A 22,562-nucleotide genomic window follows, 5' to 3' on the forward strand; every position below is an offset into this window, starting at 1 on the left:
TAAGAAGGCTGTGAGATTCTAACTGGAAAGGAAAAAAAATGAGAGAGGAGCAGCTGTTGGAGAGAATGAAGTTCAATGTTTTCAGCTATATGACCAATATGATTTTCATCACATTCAGAGGCCAAATTCTCTGTTACAGTGTAACTCCATGTAAATGGATTTACAACAAAGTGCTGTGTCTCGTGTTGGCATTTTAGAGCACTGGTTTCCTAAATTAAGTGTATAGTTTAGTATGAACATACTTCTCTAATTTCCAGGTGTGCATAATTTTTCATGTTGATGTGAAACATTTGTTTTACACATATTTTCATACATTTACTGCCCCAAAATTATTGCATTTGAAATTCAAGAACATAAACCATTATTGTATGAGAAATATTTATTTAAAAAATAGGGAACAGTGAAGATGTGATTATCTTAAAATCACATGTACTCAAAGGTTAGTGACATAGAATTCAAGCTACAGATATGTAGCAGACTGTGCAAGCTGTTTACACAATGTCATAGAGCCAAGATCCTGGGGAAAAGTGAACCACACTGTATACTTCCATGATTCAGGGGGGAAACATAGGCTTTTTGTCTGTCTGTCTATCTGTCTGTGTTGAGATAAGGTCACCAACTGCTTCACTGTTCACATGATTCCTCCAACTCTCAATCTTTGGGTGACTAAGTTTTTCTTAAAAAAAAACTTGATTGAACCAATAGGTTATAAAAACAAATCAGCCTCCCTTCCATTTGCAGTATTGCTTTTAGACCACTGCTCCTGGGACCCAGGCCCATTGAGCAGCACTGTCCAATTGAACTTTCTGTGATGTTAGAAATACCCCACAATGTGTCTTCCTCAGTATGATAGCCACCAGTGACATGTGGATGCTGAGCACTTGAGATATAATCAATGCAATTGAGGAGCTGAATTTTTAAGTTAAATTAAAAGTTAATAGCACAGGTGGCTAGTGGCTGCTGTCTGGACTGCCCAACTTTGGAGCATCTCAGTATAGTTCTTTCTAAGGGACCATTGTCTTTCAGGAGTTCATGCCAATGCTTTTAAATTATGCCCTACATTCCTGGGACCTCCGAATTCCCTGCCCAAAGGACTCACTTCCTACTCCAAGAGCCTATGAGACTGAACCCAGGTCCGTCCTCATGAAGGTGGAGTGCACATCACTGCACCCCTAGGTCTGAGAAATAGACAAGGGAAAGTATTGGTGAGTGTGAGAATGTGGAAGGCTGGGGTGTTCATAGGATACATGCCTGGCTCCTCATAATGTGGGATGGAGCTACTAATGGCAAAGAAAGGAGGAGAGCCAGGAACATCTCTACCCTTGTCTTAATGTTTCACTGTAAAACTATAAGGAATATAAGAGGAAATTTTAAATTATGATCTAGATGTCCAGGACACTGTTATGGTATATTTTAAAGACTGGAAGATGGATATATTTACTTAGTAATAAGCTGGGTTTAAATTTTTAAAATATTTAGATACATGGTATATTAGCCTCTATTGTGGTTTTGCTCAAATTTAAGAGGAGGGCCTGCACATTTGACCTGTTTTGTGAAACTAGCTGATGGTAATAAAAAATTTGATATCACTTTATTCCAATGGGCATTTCCAAATGCACTGCCTAACTTGATCAGTTTCATTGATCTGACATTTAAATGTGTGAATCTTAACCTTTGTTCTCATATGCTTGTGATCTTGGAGGACAATGCTGCACGTCTAACTCTTTGATGTCTTTGGAAATCAGAGACAAATCAGGCTATGGCACAGATGACTTAGCTATTACTTTTCTTCAAAAAATAATTTAGAGTACTTCCTGGCTAGTTCAATTAATTTTGTAGGATAAGGCATTCCTACAAAACTACTACCTCAAAGTCAGACTCCTATCAGATGTGTTTACCAGCAAAGAATGTCTTCACTGATCAGGAGGAATTCCTCCTCATCTATTTTGACATGTTCTGTGATGTCCAAAAGAAATACAATGTTAACCACATATGTAACTTCAAATGTTTTTAGTAGCTATAAATTAAAAATGTAAAAAGAAACAAGTGAAATTAATTTTGCTAATACATATATAATATAACCAAAATGTAATTTTTATACATAATTAGCATAAAAAGTTAGTGAGATATTTTACATATTTTCAGAGTATATCCTTTTTTTTTTTGAAGTATTTTCCCAAAATAATTTTTCTGGGTTGGTTTTAAAGATTTGGGCTGTCTTTTATTGTGGGTTTCCAATTTAATGTACTGGAATTTATGGAAATGTTCTTTTTAGTCTAGTATATGTCAATTTTTGTGATGACCCCATATGAGTTTGAGAGAGTTGTGTTTTCCTGCATCTTGGGTTCAAAACACCATTGGTACATATTTATCAGCCTGTTAAATGTGACAGTCAAGTTATCTAAATCTTTTTCTTTTACATATTATATCTAATAAGTTTTGAAGGAGAGCCAGATAAATTTTAACTCCTTCAATTACTCTGCATGCCTGTGATTTTTTTAATAGTCAACATTATACCAATTAGACGACAACTCATGGACTGAAACAAGTGATCAATCACAGTCTTTATATTAAGAATTTGTATACATTGACACTTTTGAAAAGAAGTATCTCATTTAGATAATAATGAAGGCCATTAAAAATTTGGTGTTGTTAAGGACACTTATGGTGCTTCCAGTAGGCAGCTTAACTAAAAGTGTGTAAAAGTTGCTTAATAATAGTGCAGTTAAACAGCTACGTGGACAGTGACCACATCTTAAGGGGTGTAGCATTACAATGTGTCACATTACAAATTATGGATTTAAATCCTCTGGAAGTAATATGATTTGATAATTAATGCTGAAGAAAGAAAAATAATATTTGGATTTCTTATAAACATGAAAATGACTACCTCACACCAGTCTATAGGTGCATCAGGGTCATTGCAGAGTTTCCTGTAAAAGTACTTCACATCTTGATTCTTCACTTCTGGACCAAAGAGTTCCTGGACTGATGCATAAAACTTGTCATAATCAATTGCATCTGCATTGGAAAAAGCATAAGTACATGCTCATCAAATTCCAAGGACTATATTTAGTATTTCAGCTGCTTTTTATTAAGTTTAATTCATTTATTTGAAAGGCAGAGTTACAAGAGAAAGAAGGAGAGACAAAGCGAGAGCTTCCATCTTCTGGTTCACTCCCCAAATGGCCACAGCACCAGGGATGGACTAGACTGAAACCAGGAGACTCCATCCGGATCTCCCACAAGGGTGGCAGAGGCCCAAGCACTTGAACCATTGTCTGCTGTTTTCCCAGGTGCATTATCAAGAAGCTGGATCTGAAGTGGAACTGCTGGGATATGAACCAGCATCCATATGGGATGCTGACATCACAGGTGGCATTTTAACCTGCTACACCACAATGCCTGTACCTCAGCTGTTTTTTCAATTTCATAGCATTCTATTTCTTTATTTTTTACAACAAGATTTCTCTGAATTTCAAAGATCCTGTCTTTGGAAATATAACTAGACCTTTGGCTAAAATATTACTAAATCAGAGGAAAATCTTTTATTTTGGTGTTTCATGCTTTTTCTAAAGCTTTTGTTTTAGTGCATTGAGTAGTTTTGCTCAAGAATGCAAAGAGTTAATTTACTTCTTTCCTATTGTAAAAGTCTCACTAAGAGTTTGCTAGAATACATCTTAAGTAGAAGATAAAAGTGTGCAAAAGCAATTCATGATTGGTTCTTATTGATTTTTTAACACTAGTAAACATGAGTATTCAATCCTTGAATTTTTATTTTGCTGAGTTTGATCATTCCCTGGAGAAAAATTATTGAAACTGAGAATAAAAGGGGTGGGGGCAGCACTGTGGAGCAGTGGGTAAAGCTGCCGCCTGCAGTGCCAGCATCCCATATAGGCGCAAGCGCAAGTCCCATCTGCTTCACTTCCAATCCAGCTCTCTGCTATGGCCTGGGAAAGCAGTAGAAGATGGCCTGAGTCCTTGGGCCCCTGCACCTACGTGGGAGACTCGGAAGAAGTTGCTGGCTCCTGGCTTTGGATCGGCCCAGCTCCAGACATTATGATCATTTGGGGAGTGAACCAGCAGATGGAAGACCTCTCTCTCTCTGCCTCTCTCTCTCTTTCTGTGTAACTCTGACTTTCAAATAAATGAATAAATCTTAAAAAAATAAAAAGGGATCACTCAAATTGTATAGATTAGATTCTTTAGTTAACAAAAATTTACTGAGCATGTGCTATGTGTCAGAACTGAGCTAGACCTTGGACTTGGAAAACTAGATAAGTCAGGTAGTTGCCCTCAGGAAGTTTATATTCTAATGGGAAAAATCAGAAAATTAACAAGAGAGCAAACAAATTACTTACAGATTGTGACATTTAAAGTGGATTAATAAACACTGACATTAAATCACTGGTTATCTAAGTATAAAGCAAAAAAGAAATATTGGGCAAAATAATGTGTGGCAAATTTCTGGGATCCTAAACATGTTCCCTATCTCATTGATGGCTACAAGTGTGCTCACCAATATTCAAATTTATGAAGCTACATACTTAATATTAGGTCACTTTACAGTTTCTCTGTATGTCATATGTCAGTAACAAAGTGAAGATACATAAGTCATTATAGAATGAGATAAGTGCAAGGAAGGAAACCAATGAAGAACTATGATAGTGGAGGTGGATGGCGGTAGACTTCTGGGACACATCTCTAAGGAAGTGGGTATAAAAATTAAACTGACAAATGATAGCAAAAAGGAGCCATGTAGAAATCCCATTAGTGCATTTGGGCAGAGGCTGGCAAACACAGACCTCTGGAAAGAAGTGAACGTGTTCTGGGAAGGTCAGTGAGGATGGAATATATCAGAGACTGGGAAATTACTGTAAGGTGAGACCAGAGATGAATTAGGGCTGAAATGGAGTCAGAAGTTGGGATTTTACTATAAAGGTAATGGAAAGCTTTCACTGGAAGCTTTTATGAAAGGAAATGACACAATCTGACTTTTTTTTTCTTTTTTTTTGCTAAAGCACACTGCTGCTGAGAGGAGCTACTGCATTAGAGGTTTGGGCAAAGGTGATACCTAGGGCAACCACACATGCTGGGCTGCCATCAGAAAATCTCATTTATGCCCATTTGCCAACTTAACAACCTCTTTTGGGTGATAAGTGATACATGAAAGTGTCCCCAGTTGGATGGTAAGTGATGTAAGAATCCTAGAGATGGAGTGTAAATAGTGAGACATGGTGGGACATAGAATTGCAAAGCCCTAATGTTTCAAGCACACACAAATGAATGGTCTGGGAGAAGGGGCAGGAATGATCATGTCCAATTATATGTCAATTTCAGCAGGTGAAATGCAGCAAGTAACTCCTTAAGATGGTAATAAAGTACATGGGCAGTGCTGAGTATGAGTTTGCTTAAGGGAAATTGGGGAGATTTTACAAAGAGTTTACATTTGATCTGAGTCTTGTATTATGAGCAAGAGAACAGATATTTACAGGAGTATACACACACTGGAAGAAATGAACTCCATGTTAGGGGAATGATGTATGTAAAATCAGTTTGATAATACTGAAAAGTGCATATTATAACAGAAGATTCAGGCTAAGATGATTTTGAATGGCTTGAGTACCAAGTTAGCATATATGGGTTTTAGAGGTGAGCTAGTATGCCAGGAATATAGCAAATGAAGTCTTTAAAAAAAAAAAAAAAAGAAAAAACTTTCAACAGAAGTATAGAGAAAGAAAAAAACTTTTGGCCAGAAGAGTGCTATGTAAAAAGGTTGTAATATAACAGAGGGAGACACAATAACACAACATAACTGGTGTTGGAAACAAGGTAGATGGTGTTCATAAACTGAGAAAGGACACAAGGGGTAAAGCTCAAAGAGAAAAAATGACAAAGAAAGAAAGAATGAGAACTGGGGAAAATACGAGAGCAGATGCAGGAAGAAGAGGTTTGTTTTTTTTTTTTTTTTTTTAATCAGAAGCAGCTAACAGTGCTAATACAGTGACAATGGCCAAAGCGAGATGGAAAAGTGAAAACAATTTATTGAATTTGGCAACCATATTAAGTTACCAAATACCTGGGTAAAAGCATTCTCAGCAAAAAGATTAGGGAAACCAGACTCAAGTACATTGACAATTAGGTGGTGATGCTATGTGGAGAAATTCTGTGCAAAAGCAAAGGAGAGACACGGTCATGACTTGAATGGAAGAGAAAGTCAAGATCAGAACATTCGAGTGTATTTTTAGATTAAGAAGACAAAGGCAGCATAAAAAGAGATTGCAGCAAAGTGATAGTGTAGCATTGGAAGGGTGAGAGAAGAAAACAAAGACAGGTGTTCTTGATGATGGGGAATTAGAGGTGGAGGAAGGACAGTCTGAGAAAATTCCGTGTCTTGGTCTTGCTTTCTCTTGTAAAGTAGAAAGATTAGCTGAGAGAGGTAAAAACAAGTTGACAGTGAAATTTTTGTTGAGTAGCCCAGCCAAGCTGAAACTCCCCTAAGAGCGTACATCTCAAAGGTCTAAGTCTTAGCTCTAACACTTCAAAGCTGAGTGACTCAAGCAGATGACTGTATCTCCTATCTTTTCTTTCCTTTTTTAAATGATTTTATTTTATTTATTTGAGAGGTAGATTTACAGGTAGTGAGAGGAAGGGACAGAGAGAAATGTCTTCCATCCACTGGTTCACTCCTGAAATGGCCACAATGGCCGGAGTTTAGCCTATCCAAAGCCAGGAGCTAGGAGCTTCTTCCAGATCTCCCTCATGGGTGCAGGGGTCCAAGCACTTGGGCCATCTTCTATTGCTTTCCCAGGCCACAGCAGATATCTGGATCGGAGGAGGAGCAGCCAGGACTAGAACTGGTGTCCATATGGAATGCCAGTGCCGAAGGTGGAGGATTAACCTACTGTGCCACAGTGCCTGCCCCCTCCTATCTTTTCACAAATAAAATGGACACAATAGCAATACAAATTTTTGTCTATTCAAACTATCGTGTAAATTGACTTATATTTATAAAAATGCCTTAGAAATTATTAAAGACTATTCAAATAATACCAGGCACATCAGTAAACTGGCTATAGCATCCCATTAGCAGTTACATGGGTACTGCTCCTTTTATTGAAACAGAAAGACTTCTGTTAGTCTTTTACTCTGCTGTTCACCTGTTATTCTCAAAAGCCACTCACTGCAAAACTTCCCTTGAATGCTGGCCATGGTGCCACACTTTAAGCTCTATATCAGATTCTCTGTTGCTCTTATTCTTGGTAGACCACCATCCACACCATTCCCCTTACGTTGGCACATTCCAGTCATTCCTGCTTAGAGACATGAGGAGTGGCCCAGACAGTGGAGTCATGGTGAAGCAGATCACTTTGTGCTACTTAGGAAAGACTGTACAATCTCATGATGCCCTTAGGTAAAGAAGTGGCAGATGGTACACATGGCTTGCCAATGCCAACTATACTCCATTGAGAGGCCAAATTAACTGGAACCAAATGGTAGAGTTCACAGAACTCTGAGATGTCATTTAATGCAATCCTCCAATTGTACAATGGAGGCAAGTGTAGTTTAGAGAAGTGAATAAACTTCTTCAGTCTATTTGACTATTTAAGAGGCAGAATTTGAGGAGTTCTGAAGACCCGCTATGCAGCTTCTTTGCTGCTAAGCTATATTGCTGTTCTCTGATGATTTAAAATGTTCCCTAGTTCTAATCTTCAAACCCAGCTGGACTTCACTAAACTTACCTTTTTTTTGAATAAATAAGCCTGCTCTTTCTTCTTTTTTCTGGATTGCTGTCTGCTCAATCAATTTTTCAAATTCATTCAAGGCTGTTTTGAAATTGCTACTATGAGGTGTAGCACTGTAATACTTTTCTTCCCTTATATCCATTGAGATAAAGGGAATCTTATTTCTGCACAAAGCACTGCAAATTTGCCAACATGGAAAACCTTCCAGTTGTTACATTGCCTCCAGGCTGTCTTAGTTTTGGCCACCAGAATGTTAAAAGGGACTTGGTTCTAACACATGTCATAAAGGCAGACACGGCAGGAAGAATCCTAGTGGTCCTCATTGCATCATAATGGCTCTGTACAGCTGACTTTTGTTCACAAGGAGACTGAGGTTTCCCCACAGATTGCTTGTATGTGCATTTCTTAACAAAGGTGAGGGGTGAATAAAGACCAAGATGGGAAACTGAGCACTACTTTCTCCCTCCCATATCTTTTCTCACCTCAAGCGTTTTTGCCCCTCAAGATTCTACAGAGTAGAGCTCACACCCATTCTTATAGCTGTACTGGATGTGCAAGCTAACTTCCAAAAATGAACATGTTTGGGGCTGGCGCTGTGGCGCAGTGGGTTAACAACCTGGCCTGAAGCACTGGCATCCCACGTGGGTGCCAGTTCAAGACCTGGCTGCTCCACTTCCAATTCGGCTCTCTGCTATGCCCTGGGAAAGCAGTAGAAGATGGCCCAAGTCCTTGGGCCCCTGCACCCATGTGGGAGACCCGGAAGAAGCTCCTGGCTCCTGGCTTTGGATTGGCACAGCTCTGGCTGTTGTGGTCAACTGGGGAGTGAACCAACAGATGGAAGATCTTTCTTTCTTTCTTTCTTTCTTTCTTTCTTTCTTTCTTTCTTTCTTTCTCTCTCTCTCTCTCTCTCTCTCTCTCTCTCTCTCCCCTCTCTCTGTGTAACTCTGACTTTCAAAGAAATAAATAAATCTTCAAAAAAACATATTTTTCAGCACCTGTCATTTCAAGTATAAATGAAGACATTTTTAAAGGTCATAGAGAATACAAATGCTCTTTATGCATTGTCCTTCAGTTAAAATAATGGAGCAAAGGATAAAGAAGGAGTAGTTCCTGATTGTAGGGAAAGGTTTGCAATTGAAGGTGTTGGCTGAACAAGAAGTCTTTCTGTATCTCTCTAATTGCAATCTCTGGTCCCATTTAGTCCAATTGCTGTTGACTTGGCTTTTCCAATCTTCAACTTCTGATGGGCTTTATTAGCATTAAGTTAACTTCTTGTGGTTTAGGTTAGTTGGATAAAGTTTCTTTTTTTTAATAAAAAAGGGTTTTTTTTGAAAGGCAGAGTTAGAGAGAAGGAATGAGAAAGATCTTCCTTGTGTTGGTTCATTCCCCAAATGACCACAATGATGGGGGATGGACCAGGTCAAAGCCAGGAGGCAAGCATTCCATCTAGGTCTCTTATGTGGGTGGCAGAGTCTCAAGCACTTGGGCCATCTACCACTGCCTTGCCTGCCACACTAGCAGAGAATTGGTTTGGAAGTGGAACAGCCAGGATCCAAACCAGCTACTCATATGGGTTGCTGGTATCACAAGCAGCGGCATAACCCATTGTGCCACAATGCGAGCCCAGATAAAAATTTCTACTCCATGGTAGTCCATCTTTTAAAACATCCTATAAGGCCTGGCATGGGGAGGTGAAATAGACGGCAAGTAGGCACTTCCTGTCCCAGTACTGTCTCCTTTATACCTACCTCTGGAAAGCTATGAAGTTAGAAAGCAACTCCCCATTTAACATTTTATAGACAGAAAATCTCCTAACCCCATTTTCCTTCTCTTTTTCCTATGAATCATTACAAAGTACTGTGCATTGATATCTGAACTTATAATCTTAATGGAAAAGACAAACAAGTGAAAAAGCAACTAATATATCCAAATGTTGCAAACATTCTGAAGAAAGAACATAAAACTGTGTATGTTGTGGGGGGCTCAGGAAAGGTGAATTCTTTCACATCAATAGGAAAACACCTGAACGGGAACCCTAAGCGATGTGGACATCTGAAAGACCATGGTTCCCAATTTTAATGCATGCATTCTTTTGTTCACTCACCCATTCTACAAATCTTTATTGAACACTAACTTCATTGAGGAAAGCTATTGGTGGAATGGTGAGGTAAAGAAAGGGTAAGAGGAGGTAGGCATTGAGTTGCACTAGTTAAGCCTCCGCTTAGGATGCCTATATCCCATTTTGGAGTGCCAGTTAGAGTCCTGGCTTTGCTGCTTCCAATTCAACTTCCTGAAAATGCATCCTGGGATGTCACAGGCAATGTCTCAAGTGCTTGGGTGCCTGCCACCCACATGGAGACCCAGATAGAGTTCCTGGTTCCTGGCTTTGGCTTGACCCAGCCCTGCTTGTTGAGGGCATTTGAGGAGTGAACAGGTCTCTCTCCATCCCTTTCTCTCTCTTTCTTGTCCTGCCTTTCAAGTAGACATAAATAAATAAGCATTTAAAGAGAGAAAAAGAAAATGGGGGGGGGGTAGGTATAAGCACATGTTATCATAACAGCTTTTGAAAACATCTTAAAAATGCATTCTGGAGTAATTCATAGCTATTATGGCCATTTATAAAGCTATAAAATGCATTTGTACTTATATTTTCTCAATTGCAAAACTTATACATCCACAAAAATTTTAGAAGATTTATTTACTTGAAAGAGAGAGAGAGATCCTCTATTCCCTGGTTTACTCCCCAAATGGCCACAAAAGTCAGGTCTGCGCCAGGCTAAAGCCAGGAATCAAATAACTCTATCCTGGGCTCCCAAATGGATGCCACGGGCCCAGGCAATTGGGCTATCTCCTGCTGCCTTCTGAAGCACACTAGCAGGATGGCTGGGTCAAAAGCAGATTAGCTGGAATTTGAAGTGATGCTCTGATATGGGATGTTGGTGTCACAAGCTGTGATTTAATGCACAGCACTGCCCCCCAATGGCTGCAAATTTAAAGAACAAAAGAAATTACCTGTGTTCTCAAAGTCTTAAAAATATTAATTTGGGGGCTGATACTGTGGTGTAGCAGCTAAAGCTACCACCTGCAGTGCTGGAATCCCATATGGGAACTGGTTTGAGTCCCAGCTGCTCCACTTCTGATCTAGCTCTCTGCTCCGGCCTGGGAAAGCGTAGTAAGATGGCCCAAAGACTTGGGCCCCTGCATCCACATGGGAGACCTGGAAGAACTCCTGGCTCCTGGCTCTAGATTGGCCCAGCTCTGGCCATTGTGGCCATTTGAGGAGTGAACCAGTGGATGGAAGACTGACTTCTCTCTCTCTATCTCTTTCTCTCTCTCTGCCTCTGCCTCTTTGTAACTCTGCCCTTCAAATAAAAATAAATAAAACTTTAATAAATATTAATTTCAGAAAATTGCCTTCTAAACTCAGGTCACATACTTTGATAATTTTGCAGTTTCAGTAGAACCATGCACATTATTTAAATTTTCATAAACTTGTCCTTATGTTTCTAATATACCTCAAAAGAATATTTTTTATTTCATCTTTTCCATCATTTTTCTCAAATATTTTATTTCTGTTAATTACTTTTTACATATAAATGGTTGTGAATGGTGACAAGGAAACACACTGGCTGTCAGAGGAAGACTCTAGGAAGAAATAGGTAGCATGGTTTCTCTGAGCTAGTTTGGCTTTAGGTTCAATGAATAGTATGCAAGCCCATATGTGGATGTCAGCAGGCTAGACTATAACACAAGGCTCATGGTTGGGTCCTCAGCTAGTTCATCATGTAAGTCAGTTATTGGTCACCAGGTAGAAATCCTGTTGGGCCAATATGTTACCATTTATCTTCTGTTTTTGAGTCCAACACGGCCAACTCAAATTCTAAGGATAAGTCAATAAAAAATTCCTCTGGAATAAAATGCATATTCTCAGCTGATGCATGTGGCAGGGCACAGAGAGATGAGTGAGAGCTTCAAAAATATATGGCCTCGGATGACAAAGTCCTGCTAAAAATCTGGGCCAGCCTCACTCAGGCATTTTTTAAGATAAAAAGATATGTGAGCAGAAGGCATCTTGGTAACAACATTGATCCACATGTCTGTCTTGAGTCATATTCATACAGTCTTGACTGAAACCATCTCCCTTTGCCTTCATTTTGGGAATTCCTTTCACTTCAAGACTATATGCTATGACCTTCTTTTCCATGGTCCATTCCCTAATTATTCCAGAAATAATGCCTGGGAAATAAATTTTTGATGGTTGCATGTCTGAAAATATCCTGATCTTTTCCTGTATTTGTTCAATATTTGATTGAGTAGAATCATAGTTTGGAAAATGTTTTCCTTCAATATCTTTAAGATTTCTTATGTCCGTTTGCTTCTAGTCTTGGTGTTACAGGGATTCTATTTGATTAGTTTTTGTGGCTGACAGTAAGTTATGCTAACCCCGATCCTTCATTAAAAAAATTTTTTTTTAATTTCTTCCCCCTCAGGAAACAAAGATGTTCTGTTTGTTCTCAGTGTACCAAACTTTAACTATCATTTGTGTTGGTAGAGATAGAGATAGAGATAGAGACAGAGATAGAGATAGGTATATACATATATACATATATCTATATGAGATATAAATGTGATTTTTGAAAGAGTGACAGAGGGAGACATGAGAGGGGGAGAGAGACAGACACACTACCACACTACCCAAATGGCTACAATAGCAAGAGCTGGGCCAGGCTGAAACCAGGAACTTCATCCACATGGATGTCAGTAACCCAAGTGCTTGGCCATCTTCTGCTGCTTTCCTAGGCACAATAGCAAGGAGCTGTACCAGATCGTGTATCATCTGGGACTTGAGCCTGGTTCATGAGATCATCTGTTATGTGATGCCAGTATAGCAAACAGTGGCTTAACCAGCTGTACCACAAGGTGGGCCCCATTATACATACATACATACATACATACATATATATATATATTTAAATTAGTCATAAATTCACTAACTAGTTCCTTTAAGCAACTGAATATCCAAACCCCTGGTCACCTAAACTGTATTTTTAATAGCAAGGTACAAATGAGATTTCATTTTCAAAACAAATGTATGTATTTGAGGGAGAGTGGCAGGGAGAGGAAGTGTGGACAAGTACACTGTTTACACATGAAGCTGATCCCTACATCTCACCCACCTTGTGTTGTCTGCACAAGGAAAATTGCCATTCGGAACATGAAGGCATGTTAGACTGTCTTTCTTTTCAGTTCAATTACGTTTGCTGAATTACATTTCCTAAGGCAAGAAAAGGTGCAGCTATGTTTGGAAGGATTTTCTGGAAGGGCTCTTCTGCTTGTCACCAGGAACCAAGGGTGGAGAGGCCAGGGAAGGATGTCTTCCTAGTCCTAGAAAGAAGATTACTTGATTGAGTAAAGGTTGATATTCCCTCCCCACTGACACATGGGGCTAGGGGTTACCAATTATTCCAAATATGAATGTCAGATAATACCTACCTGCATTCTTTCTTCCCTCAAGCTTTGCAAAGGACTCTCTAAACATAGAAATGATAATGACTTTCTGCTCCAATGTAGAAGGATATGAGGATACTTCAAAAAGTTTATGGAAAATATGGAATTAAATCATAAAATTCATTTGCAAAGAAGTGAAATTTGTGCATAGTTTTTCCAGAATATGCATCAGAATATGCATTTTTCTGTGGACTTTTTGAAGATTTCTGCTTTGGGAGTGGCCCTAAAATACAAAAGACTTGAAGAATTCCCCTACCTTAAAGGGCAGTGCTGTTGTAGCACTCACAGGAGGAACTGGAAGCCTGCTCTGCATAGTTTGGCCTATCCTCACCTCCAAACTGCTTAAGAGAAGGCAAGGAATTCATCAGGCACTTGGGAAGACCCTGGATCAGTTCTTCCTTAGAGTTTTCAGAGTAGTGGAGGAACCATGACTTCTCTCCACTTTTTCTACCCAAGGACACTGATGGGGAGAAAATGAAGCTGGCCAGCTGTCTACAAAAGACCACTTGCTGAATTTGGTGGAGCAAGGAATTTCTAGTGGGTCACATACTGGACTGTGTAGAAGAGACATATGGCTTCATTTTGGGAAGGGTCCTGCTGAGAAGACGTCCTCTGTCTATGGCCATACCACCCTAAATGCCCCTGATCTCATCTGATCTTGTAAGCAGGGTTGGTCCTGGTTAATACTTGGATGGAAGAAGGTTGCCCCTGTTGTTAGCAACCCTAAGCAGGGGCTGAAAGGGAACCCCAAAGAGCCAGTTGATGAAGTCATTAACCCTATCTAGGGAGGCATGGGAGAAAGGTTCCAGGGAACACAGGTTTTCTAAAGAAAACCATAAAAGAGACAAACAGCATTTAAAATTCAATACAATCAGAAAGCACAAACATCAGAGGACAACTTTACCAATCAGGGAAGGATTTTTCCTTGCAAACCTGGAGGAGCAATAGCAGCATTTGCAAGTAGTGGATCAAGGAAATGGGAGAAGTAACTTGTCTTCCCCACTTGCATCCCACAGAAATTCTCTAGGCCTGAAGCAGATCCTATTTTGGAGGGTGAACAAATGTTTTACATGGGTTTTAACATTTCATATGACAACATTCTGAACTTAACTGGTAGTGATCAGAAAAGCTTTGGGACTTGTCAAAGTTTAATCAAAGGACAGGAAAGAGCAAATAGAAAAAAGACATCTGAAATGAGTAGCGGGAGAAAGCAAACTTACTTTTTGCTTGTACTATACTGAGTCTAACTTGCTCAATAAGTGATTACATTAGTTTCCTTCTACTCTGAGAGGGTAAGGCACAAACACAATTTCCACATGCTTTCTCCTCCACTCCTTCCTTTTCTTTTCTTTTTTTTTTTTTTTTTAAATTGTGGTAACACATCTGTAACAAAATTTACCATTTGAATCAATTTTAAGTGCACAATTCAGAGGCATTAAGACATACACAATGTTGTGCAACTATCACTACTATCCATTTCCAGGACTTTTTCATCATCCTAGCAGAAACTCTGTACCCATTAAACACTAACTCCTCATTGCCTCTTCCTCCAGCCTCTGGTAACCGGCATCCTACTTCCCATCTTTATAAATTTGGCTACTCTACATATCACTTATAAGTGGAATTATAAAATATTTGGTTTTTGTGTCATTTATTTCACATAGGCTAATGTTTTCAAAGTTCATCCATGCTATAACATGTTCCAGAATTTAATTCCTTGCTGTTGCTAAAAATAGTTCATCATGTGCATATACCATTCACTTGTTGATGGACATTTGAGTTATCTCCAACTTTCAGTTATTGTGAATAATGCTGCTATGAACATTGGTATACAGTCTAGGTCCCTATGTCCACTTCTTTGGGGTATGTAGTTGGGATTGAAATTGCTGGATCATATGGTAATTACATTTAACATTTTCCAGAACCGTCAAACTGTTTTCCACAGTAGCTGTACCATTTTACATTCCTACCGGCAGTTTCCCAGTGTTTAAATTTCTTTGTCCACACTTATTTTCTGTGCCATTTGTTTTGCTCATGGCCATTCTAGTAGGTATGAAACATAATTTCTTTTGGTTTTGATTTTCACTGTCCTGCTGACTGATGATGTTGAACTTCTTTTCAGGTGCTTATTTTTTTTTTTAATTTTTTTTTTGACAGGCAGAGTGGATAGTGAGAGAGAGAGACAGAGAGAAAGGTCTTCCTTTGCTGTTGGTTCGCCCTCCAATGGCCGTCGCAGCCGGCGCGCTGCGGCCCGCGCACTGCGCTGATCCAAAGCCAGGAGCCAAGTACTTATCCTGGTCTCCCATGCAGGTGCAGGGCCCAAGCACTTGGGCCATCCTCCACTGCACTCCCGGGCCACAGAAGAGAGCTGGCCTGGAAGAGGGGCAACCGGGACAGAATCCGGCGTCCCGACCAGGACCAGAACCCGGTGTGCCAGCGCCGCTAGGTGGAGGATTAGCCTGTTGAGCCACAGCGCCGGCCTGGTGCTTATTTTTTTTAAAGATTTATTTTTGTGAATGGCAAGAACAATGGGAGTGGGTGGGTGGTGGGGGAAAGATGGAGAAAAATCTTCCATCTCCTTATTCACTCCTCAAATGGCTGCGATAGTCAGGGTTGGGCCAGGCTAAAGTAGGAGCCAGGAACCACATCTGGGTCTCACATGAATTTCAGGGTCCCAAGCATTAAGCCACCATCTGCTCTCTTCCAAGGCACATTAGCAGGAAAGTAGATCAGAAGTAGAGGAGCTGGGACAGGAACTGGCACCCTGACATGGTATGCCAGCCTCACAAGAGGTATCTTAACTTGCTGGACTACAATGCTGGTCCCTCAAGTGCTTACTGACCATTTGCATATCTTTGGGGAACTGTCTGCTCAAATCTTTTGCCCACTTTTGAATTAGGTTATGGAGATTTTTGTTGTTGTTTAGTAGGAGTTTTTTATATATTGTGGATATTAGGCCTTTATAAGATAAAAGATTTGCAAATATTTCTCCCGTTTTGTGGGTTATCTTTTCACTTTTTTGAAAGTGTTCTTTGATGCACAGCAGGTTTTAATTTTGATCAAGTCTATATATTTTCTCTTGTTGTCTGTGCTCATATAATTTATGATCTTATACTTTTAGTTCCTGCATTTAGGTCTGTCATCTATTTTGAGGATCCAACTTCATGCTTTGTTATATGGATATACAGTTTCCCAGCATTTGTGGAAGCCTGTCTTATCTGCACTGAATGGTCTTGGCATGATTGTTGAAAATCAATTAACCAAATATGAGGGCTTATATAATGACTGTCTGTTCTATTCCATTGGTCTGCATGGTGTTCCTCATACCAGTACTTCACTGGCTTTTCTACTTGTCATATTTTGCCATTATCCTATCCTTGTAAAATTCTGAAACTGAATTGAAACATACTTCACTATTAAAAAAGAAAATCATGTATGTGGTATCATTGCCCTTTTCTGCCATTTAATTAATATCTTTAACAGTTCATAGTATTGTAAAAATAACTGTATCAAAATTCTTAACATTTGCCAAGAGCGTCTTACTCCTTTTCCTTCAGTTCTGTTCTTGCCCTTGCATGGGCACTACCCTGGACTTCACTGTGATAGAGGACAAGCCAAAGTCCTTTTATGAAAATGGCCTAGACGCTGCATGGTCTGGATAATCCCCACTCAAGCACATTTCTGACCTCAATTGCTAATTCTCATTCTGCCCCAAACATGCAGGCTTCCTTGTTCCTCCAAGGTGTGCTAAATACAGTCCTCTCTGTACATGTATGCTGTGCCTGCAATACGCAGTACAGTCCTTACTGCCTTCTGTTTCTTTGTGGAACTTATCAGCATCTGATACCCTTTGTATGTACTCATTTGATTATTGTCTGCCCAACTAACACCACCAGAATGTAAGCTTTATGAGGGCAGGGACTCAGCACCAAAGATGAAATGAATACTCTAGAAAGAAATATAGTTAGTCCCTTATTCATTCCTTCAGAAAATATTTATTGAGAATTTCCTATAGTCTAGGCACTATGCTGAAAATACAGTGGACCTTAAACATATAGAACTTGTGAAATGGTTGCACAAGTCTAAAAGATATATATATATATATAGATAGATAGATAGATAGATACTAAAGAGTGGGCAGGCTAGACAGTCTCATAGACAGCAAGTCCAGATTAGAAGTCTCAAAAGAAAATCAGTGTTTTGCAGGCATAGCACATCACCCTTCAGCTGTTGCCCAATGCACAGGATGAAGAATTGACTGGCTAGCCCATCTATCCCCTGGGAATGTGGAAAGAGGATTCATTAAAACCCCAGTCACACTTTATTGATCTTTTGAACAGAGGTGTGAGGTGTAAACACCCTCACGGAGAGCAACTCCTTCAGCTTCCACTCTGTGCCAGTCACAGGTGCCCAGGACAGCCTGCAGTGTGACTCAGGACTGCTATCCTCCTGTGAGGCCTTGGTATGGACCGTGCAGTCACAAAGACAAAAGCAGCCCTTGCAGAATGTGATCACATTCGCAATCTATACTTGACTTGTACTATATTTTCATTGATACTGGGGCAAAGGCCTAGCGGAAAATGTGTGTTCTAAATATAGCACCTACTGCCCTATACCTGAAGTAGGCAGGCATATAGGTTAAAATCGATTAGGTTTGTGAGCTGGAAGACCACACCTTCGCCATGCCCCTGTGTGACCTCATACCCTACCTGATACCTTCGCCACGCCCCTGTGTGATTTCATGCCCCTACCTGGCCACACCAGGGTGCCCACCAGCCAATCAGTTAATTAACCATTCCCCTTTGGAAGTGGGTTAAAAGCTTGGGACACAGTGCCCTGCCCTTCTCTTCTTCTCTGGCCTCTTGCCAGGAGGGGGCTTGTTGTAGCCCTGCGCCTCCAGGCTTCCTGGCCTAGATGCTTCTCCACGTGGCTGGTTCCTGCCGCTCGATATGAACCCAGATTTACCTCTCTCAATAAAGCTCTCACTCTCCTATGCATCTTTTTCACTAAATAAAGGCTTAAAATGTACCATCCTGCCTTGTTTATCTGTGCCAGTATTTAGAATTCACTAAATATTAGGCAAGAACCCTCTCAGGCTTATTAATAGTGGGGCTTTATTAATAAGCATATGGTGAAATCGTATGGCACCCCAAATTCCGGTAGCATATGTGGCATCTCAGATGGTGCTTCTGGGGAACTCTAAGGGACCACATTTTTGTATAAATTTTAGGGGGTCTTGTCCGATTTCATACCTGCTAGATTTAGGTTGATGCACAGCCCAGGTAGTCACTGCCGGTGAAGGGCTTCCACAGGCCATGAGAACAGGACAGATCTACCGCCACTCAGACCGGGGCAGAAAGGAGAAAGCTGCCGGTCTTGGTGTCCAGTCAGGGGCTCAACCTCCATGCCACTCTAATGCCAGTTCCTTGCTTCTCCTGAAACTTTCAGAGGTGCCAGGCTTCCTTCGCCTGGCCACTGCGACACATTCTCTCATAAGTTCTTGAACAGTTCGCATCCTGCAGCTGTCCGGGAGGGTGGGTCATTTCCCCCTCCAATCACTACCACAGTTTTCTTCCTCAGCTGTCCTGTTTGTCAGGCCATTTGGCGGGTGCTGTATCCCAAGCTTTTCAATGTCGTGTTTTCTTTTGTTTCCGCATAAGTGTGTGAGGCGGGGTGGGCCTTGCACACCCGAGGTGGGTTAGTTCAGCCCCCTGAGAAAGAAACCTAGGGTGGCAGGGCCTCATCCGACCCTCTCCCAAGCTCATGAATACTCTGCATGGGTGAAAGGACACGACGCTTTCGAGCTGAGGGGCACGCGGTGACGCGCCCCTGAGGGCGTCTTCTCCCTGCGGTCCTGTCTTCCGGGTTCGGTCCTCCGCCAGTCCACGCGCGCCGACGCACGGTAAGGCAGGGGCGCAGGGGACGCGCAGAGCGGGCAGCCTGCGAGCGCGCGCGCCTGGGGGCGTGGCTGCGGGCTGCGCTGAGCGGAAGGGGCGGGGGGAGGGCGGCGCCGGCGCGCGGCGCGGACGCCGCTTCCAGTGCGGTGGCCGGAGCAAGCGGCCGGGCGAAGTCCCACCCGGTGCGGAGCGCGCCGCCCGCCGAGCGAGCCGGCGCCGGGCCATGTACTCGGGGAACCGCAGCGGCGAACAGGGCTACTGGGCGGGCGGCGGGGCCGCGGGCGCTGAGGGGCCGGCGCCGGCCGGTGCGCTGAGCCCCGCGCCGCTCTTCAGTCCGAGCGCCTACGAGCGCCTGGCGCTGCTGCTCGGCTCCATCGGGCTGCTGGGCGTCGGCAGCAACCTGCTGGTGCTGGTCCTCTACTACAGGTTCCAGCGGCTCCGCACGCCCACGCATCTCTTCCTGGTCAACATCAGCCTCAGCGACCTGCTGGGGTCCGTCTTCGGAGTCGCCTTCACCTTCGTGTCCTGCCTCAGGAACGGCTGGGTGTGGGACACCGTGGGCTGCGCGTGGGACGGGTTGAGCAGCAGCCTCTGCGGTGAGTTGCTGCTTCCCGCTCCTCGCCTTGCCCCGCCGCCGGGTTCCGCCGGCCTCAGTGCCCCTGCCCCGGCCCCTGCTGCACGGCTGGCCTCCCCTCTCCTGGGCTCTTCCCTCCGCTCACTCCCTGTGGCCTCGGCTGCCCGGCCCACCCCCCCCACCACCCCCACTCCCCACGCTGACCGGGACCCCTGCCCCGCTTTTGGCTGCAGCCCCTGGGTAAGTAAGCCTTCGGCCGCGGGCAAGCCCATCTGCCCGCTATTTCTGTTTCCATCTCCTGATGGAATTCAGCAGGGTGCACACTGTGGGGAGAGAACGAAGGCCTGTGGAGTCGAGAGAGTGAAGAAAAAGTGATTAACTCAGGAAAGTTGGAGAGGAGACGAGAAGAGCTTTAATTCATAATTTTATTTGTGTTCCCACGGAGAGAGGCAGACAACTGAAGTAGCAGCGCTGTGTGAATGGTTTACTTTTGGCTTATTAGCAGTTGCAAACCTCTGAATGCTTCCTAGGCAGTGAGGTTTTCATTCAGAATGCAAATGGACATGTGCCCTCTGAGTTGCTCTTAACTGCTTGTTCCTCCTTATGGGACACAAAACCTAAGATGAGATTACAAATGAATGGCTCAGAGAATCCCAGCTCCAGGGCACACAGACTTAGCTGTGCAGCCAAGAGATTTCATTAAAGTAGAACTTGATTGTTCGTCGAAGATTTATTTTTACAATTTAGTCATTACGGAAGATTTGCATCTCTCTCAGATCTGACGTTTTGAAGGAGGACTAGCCCCGCAGAACACTGAAGATGTGATTTTGTAAGCTTGGGAAAGAAATTATTTTTGTGTGTGTGTGCTCCAGGTGTTTCATTTGTGAAAGAATATTTCTCAGGTTTAAGTATTTCGGATTTTGATCGTGAAATCCACTGGTAATTTATGACTTTTGAATTGGCTGGTTTTGGAGCACAAAGTCTTGGTAGCATTATCAAAAATAGTTTTCTTACTCATAAGCCTCCAAGCCTTTAAGACTCAAATATTCATAATGATTTAATTTTTGCTTTTTGAAGGAAATCTCAGATACTATGATTACATTTATTACAATATTTTCTTTTCCTCTCCAATGAGCATGAGTCTGAGTATTTCATTTGTACAAAGATTTGAAACCTGGGGAGATAGCTGTCACTGTATGTAGGCAGTAATGTAGATGGCTGTGTGATTACACTTTTTATTTTCATTAAAAAATACCAGGCAACTTTTTAGGCAGGGCCAAGCTTTAAAGAACCTGTTTTAAGCCTGTGTCTAAAGTATGGGGGATGCTCCTTTTGGAGGATAACAGTTGTTTTTTTCATAGACAGGAAAGTTCTTGTTTCTGTGAAGCACCTTTTCTGTGATGGGAAATTGTGTATCTGTGCCTCGGAGTTTGAAAGCAAGACTGTATTGAGTTTTTAATAACCCTGGCTAAGAGGATCAGAGTCTTATTTAAGACAGGTTAGTAATGAGGTTTTTGTGGAGCTTAACATGTTCTTAGCAAAAATAAAAAATTTCTTTGCCTGGAGTAAATTCTAAGGATTGTGCTTCTAGATTAGGGTTAAGGATGAAGAAAGGAAAGGTGCTTCACTTCCCCAGTTATCTCTGAGCAAGAACCAACCAACCAAGCAACTAGCTATGGAATACTGAAGGTGTGGTAGAAATAAAAAAAATGCTGCAGAGGCTTTTGGAGAGGCTGCCCTCTTTAATGGGAAGACCATTGACTTTGTGATATAAGAATGAGTTAATCTCTACAGCATTGGTTTTCTCTGTTATGGGGTACTTGAGCTCCCTGTTCTTTAAGGCCATCCCACTTCCTTTGTATTTTGATAAGACTTTTGATATCTGTAGGCTAGAAAATGCCTAATGTTAGTGGTTGTGACCTGTATTTTCCCTGCATTATCCCACCCTCAGCTCTGTCCTTTTCTAAGCCAAGAAGATGGTCACACTTCTTCAGGTAACATCATAGATTCTATCTCCATCTTCACACCCTGCTGAGGAAGGCCGAAGAAGTAATTCAGACACACTAACATATTTACATGAGTAGACCAGGCAACTGGCATTTTGTGCTCAGATCATGGCTTCTCAGGGAATGCTGAAAATAATCTTTTAGTCAGAGGTCCTCACTAGACAGGACTATGAGGATTATCGTTTTCATTTAAACTGACCAGTGAGGTTAGTGACCTAGTCAATTTAATATAAGTTCCCATAGAATGACTTATTTTATCAGTATTCAGAGTAATTAGTCATCTTAGCATCAGCAAGATGCAGCTTGTATTGATCTGGATTTCAGTAGATTTGGTGACAGCAAAAATCAGAGGTCAGAGAACCCTCACTGATACTGTGCATTGATGAATGATAGAAAGGTTAGCAATGTGGTGTGTGTAGTGCTTTATGTTAAAGACTTCCAGGTGGCTGTGCCCTTCAGTTTCTTCATTGTTTTCCCTCTGGCTACACCCTGGAATCATATACACCTTTTTTCTGCATGTGGCATTTAGCCAGCATTGTGCCTTTGTTCACTACCCTTTGAAAAGTAAGTATAGCAAACAACATGGGTCATCTCGGCAGGAGATACTTAAGACCTTTTTCTTGGGATACAGAGATTTAGGGATTGCAGAGGCAGTGTGGCAGAATGCAAACGCTACCCTGTTCAAATGTTAGAAGTGTTACTTATATTAAGATGCTTGATATACTAAGCCAGTAACCAATTTTCCTTTATACTTTACACTTACAAAACACACATATGCATATGGAGATTCACATTTTTTAGATATTTTCCCCATCAGTACACCTAAATGTTT

At 41.7% G+C, this 22,562-nt stretch overlaps 2 protein-coding genes across 4 annotated transcripts in view; one reads left to right on the top strand and one right to left on the bottom strand.

Annotated features, from left to right (window-relative positions):
* WDR64 (WD repeat domain 64) overlaps positions 1–7,887 on the bottom strand; it is a 141,572-nt gene extending 133,685 nt beyond the window's left edge. The window contains exons 1-2 of the mRNA XM_062211381.1: positions 7,743–7,887; positions 2,891–3,021 (exon numbers count right to left, since the gene is read on the bottom strand). Coding sequence (XP_062067365.1) covers positions 2,891–3,021; positions 7,743–7,887 — 276 coding nt within the window. The remainder of the gene's footprint in view (positions 1–2,890; positions 3,022–7,742) is intronic.
* Positions 7,888–19,321: 11,434 nt separating this feature from the next.
* The window catches only part of OPN3 (opsin 3), a 42,655-nt gene continuing 39,414 nt past the window's right edge, over positions 19,322–22,562 (top strand). For all 3 annotated transcript variants that reach the window (XM_062210661.1, XM_062210662.1, XM_062210663.1), the window contains exon 1: positions 19,322–19,746. In XM_062210661.1, the coding sequence (XP_062066645.1) occupies positions 19,374–19,746 (373 nt within the window). In that variant the 5' untranslated portion in view covers positions 19,322–19,373. The remainder of the gene's footprint in view (positions 19,747–22,562) is intronic.

The sequence above is a fragment of the Lepus europaeus genome, chromosome 14 (genome assembly GCF_033115175.1).
Source record: "Lepus europaeus isolate LE1 chromosome 14, mLepTim1.pri, whole genome shotgun sequence".
Taxonomy (NCBI): Eukaryota; Metazoa; Chordata; class Mammalia; order Lagomorpha; family Leporidae; genus Lepus; species Lepus europaeus.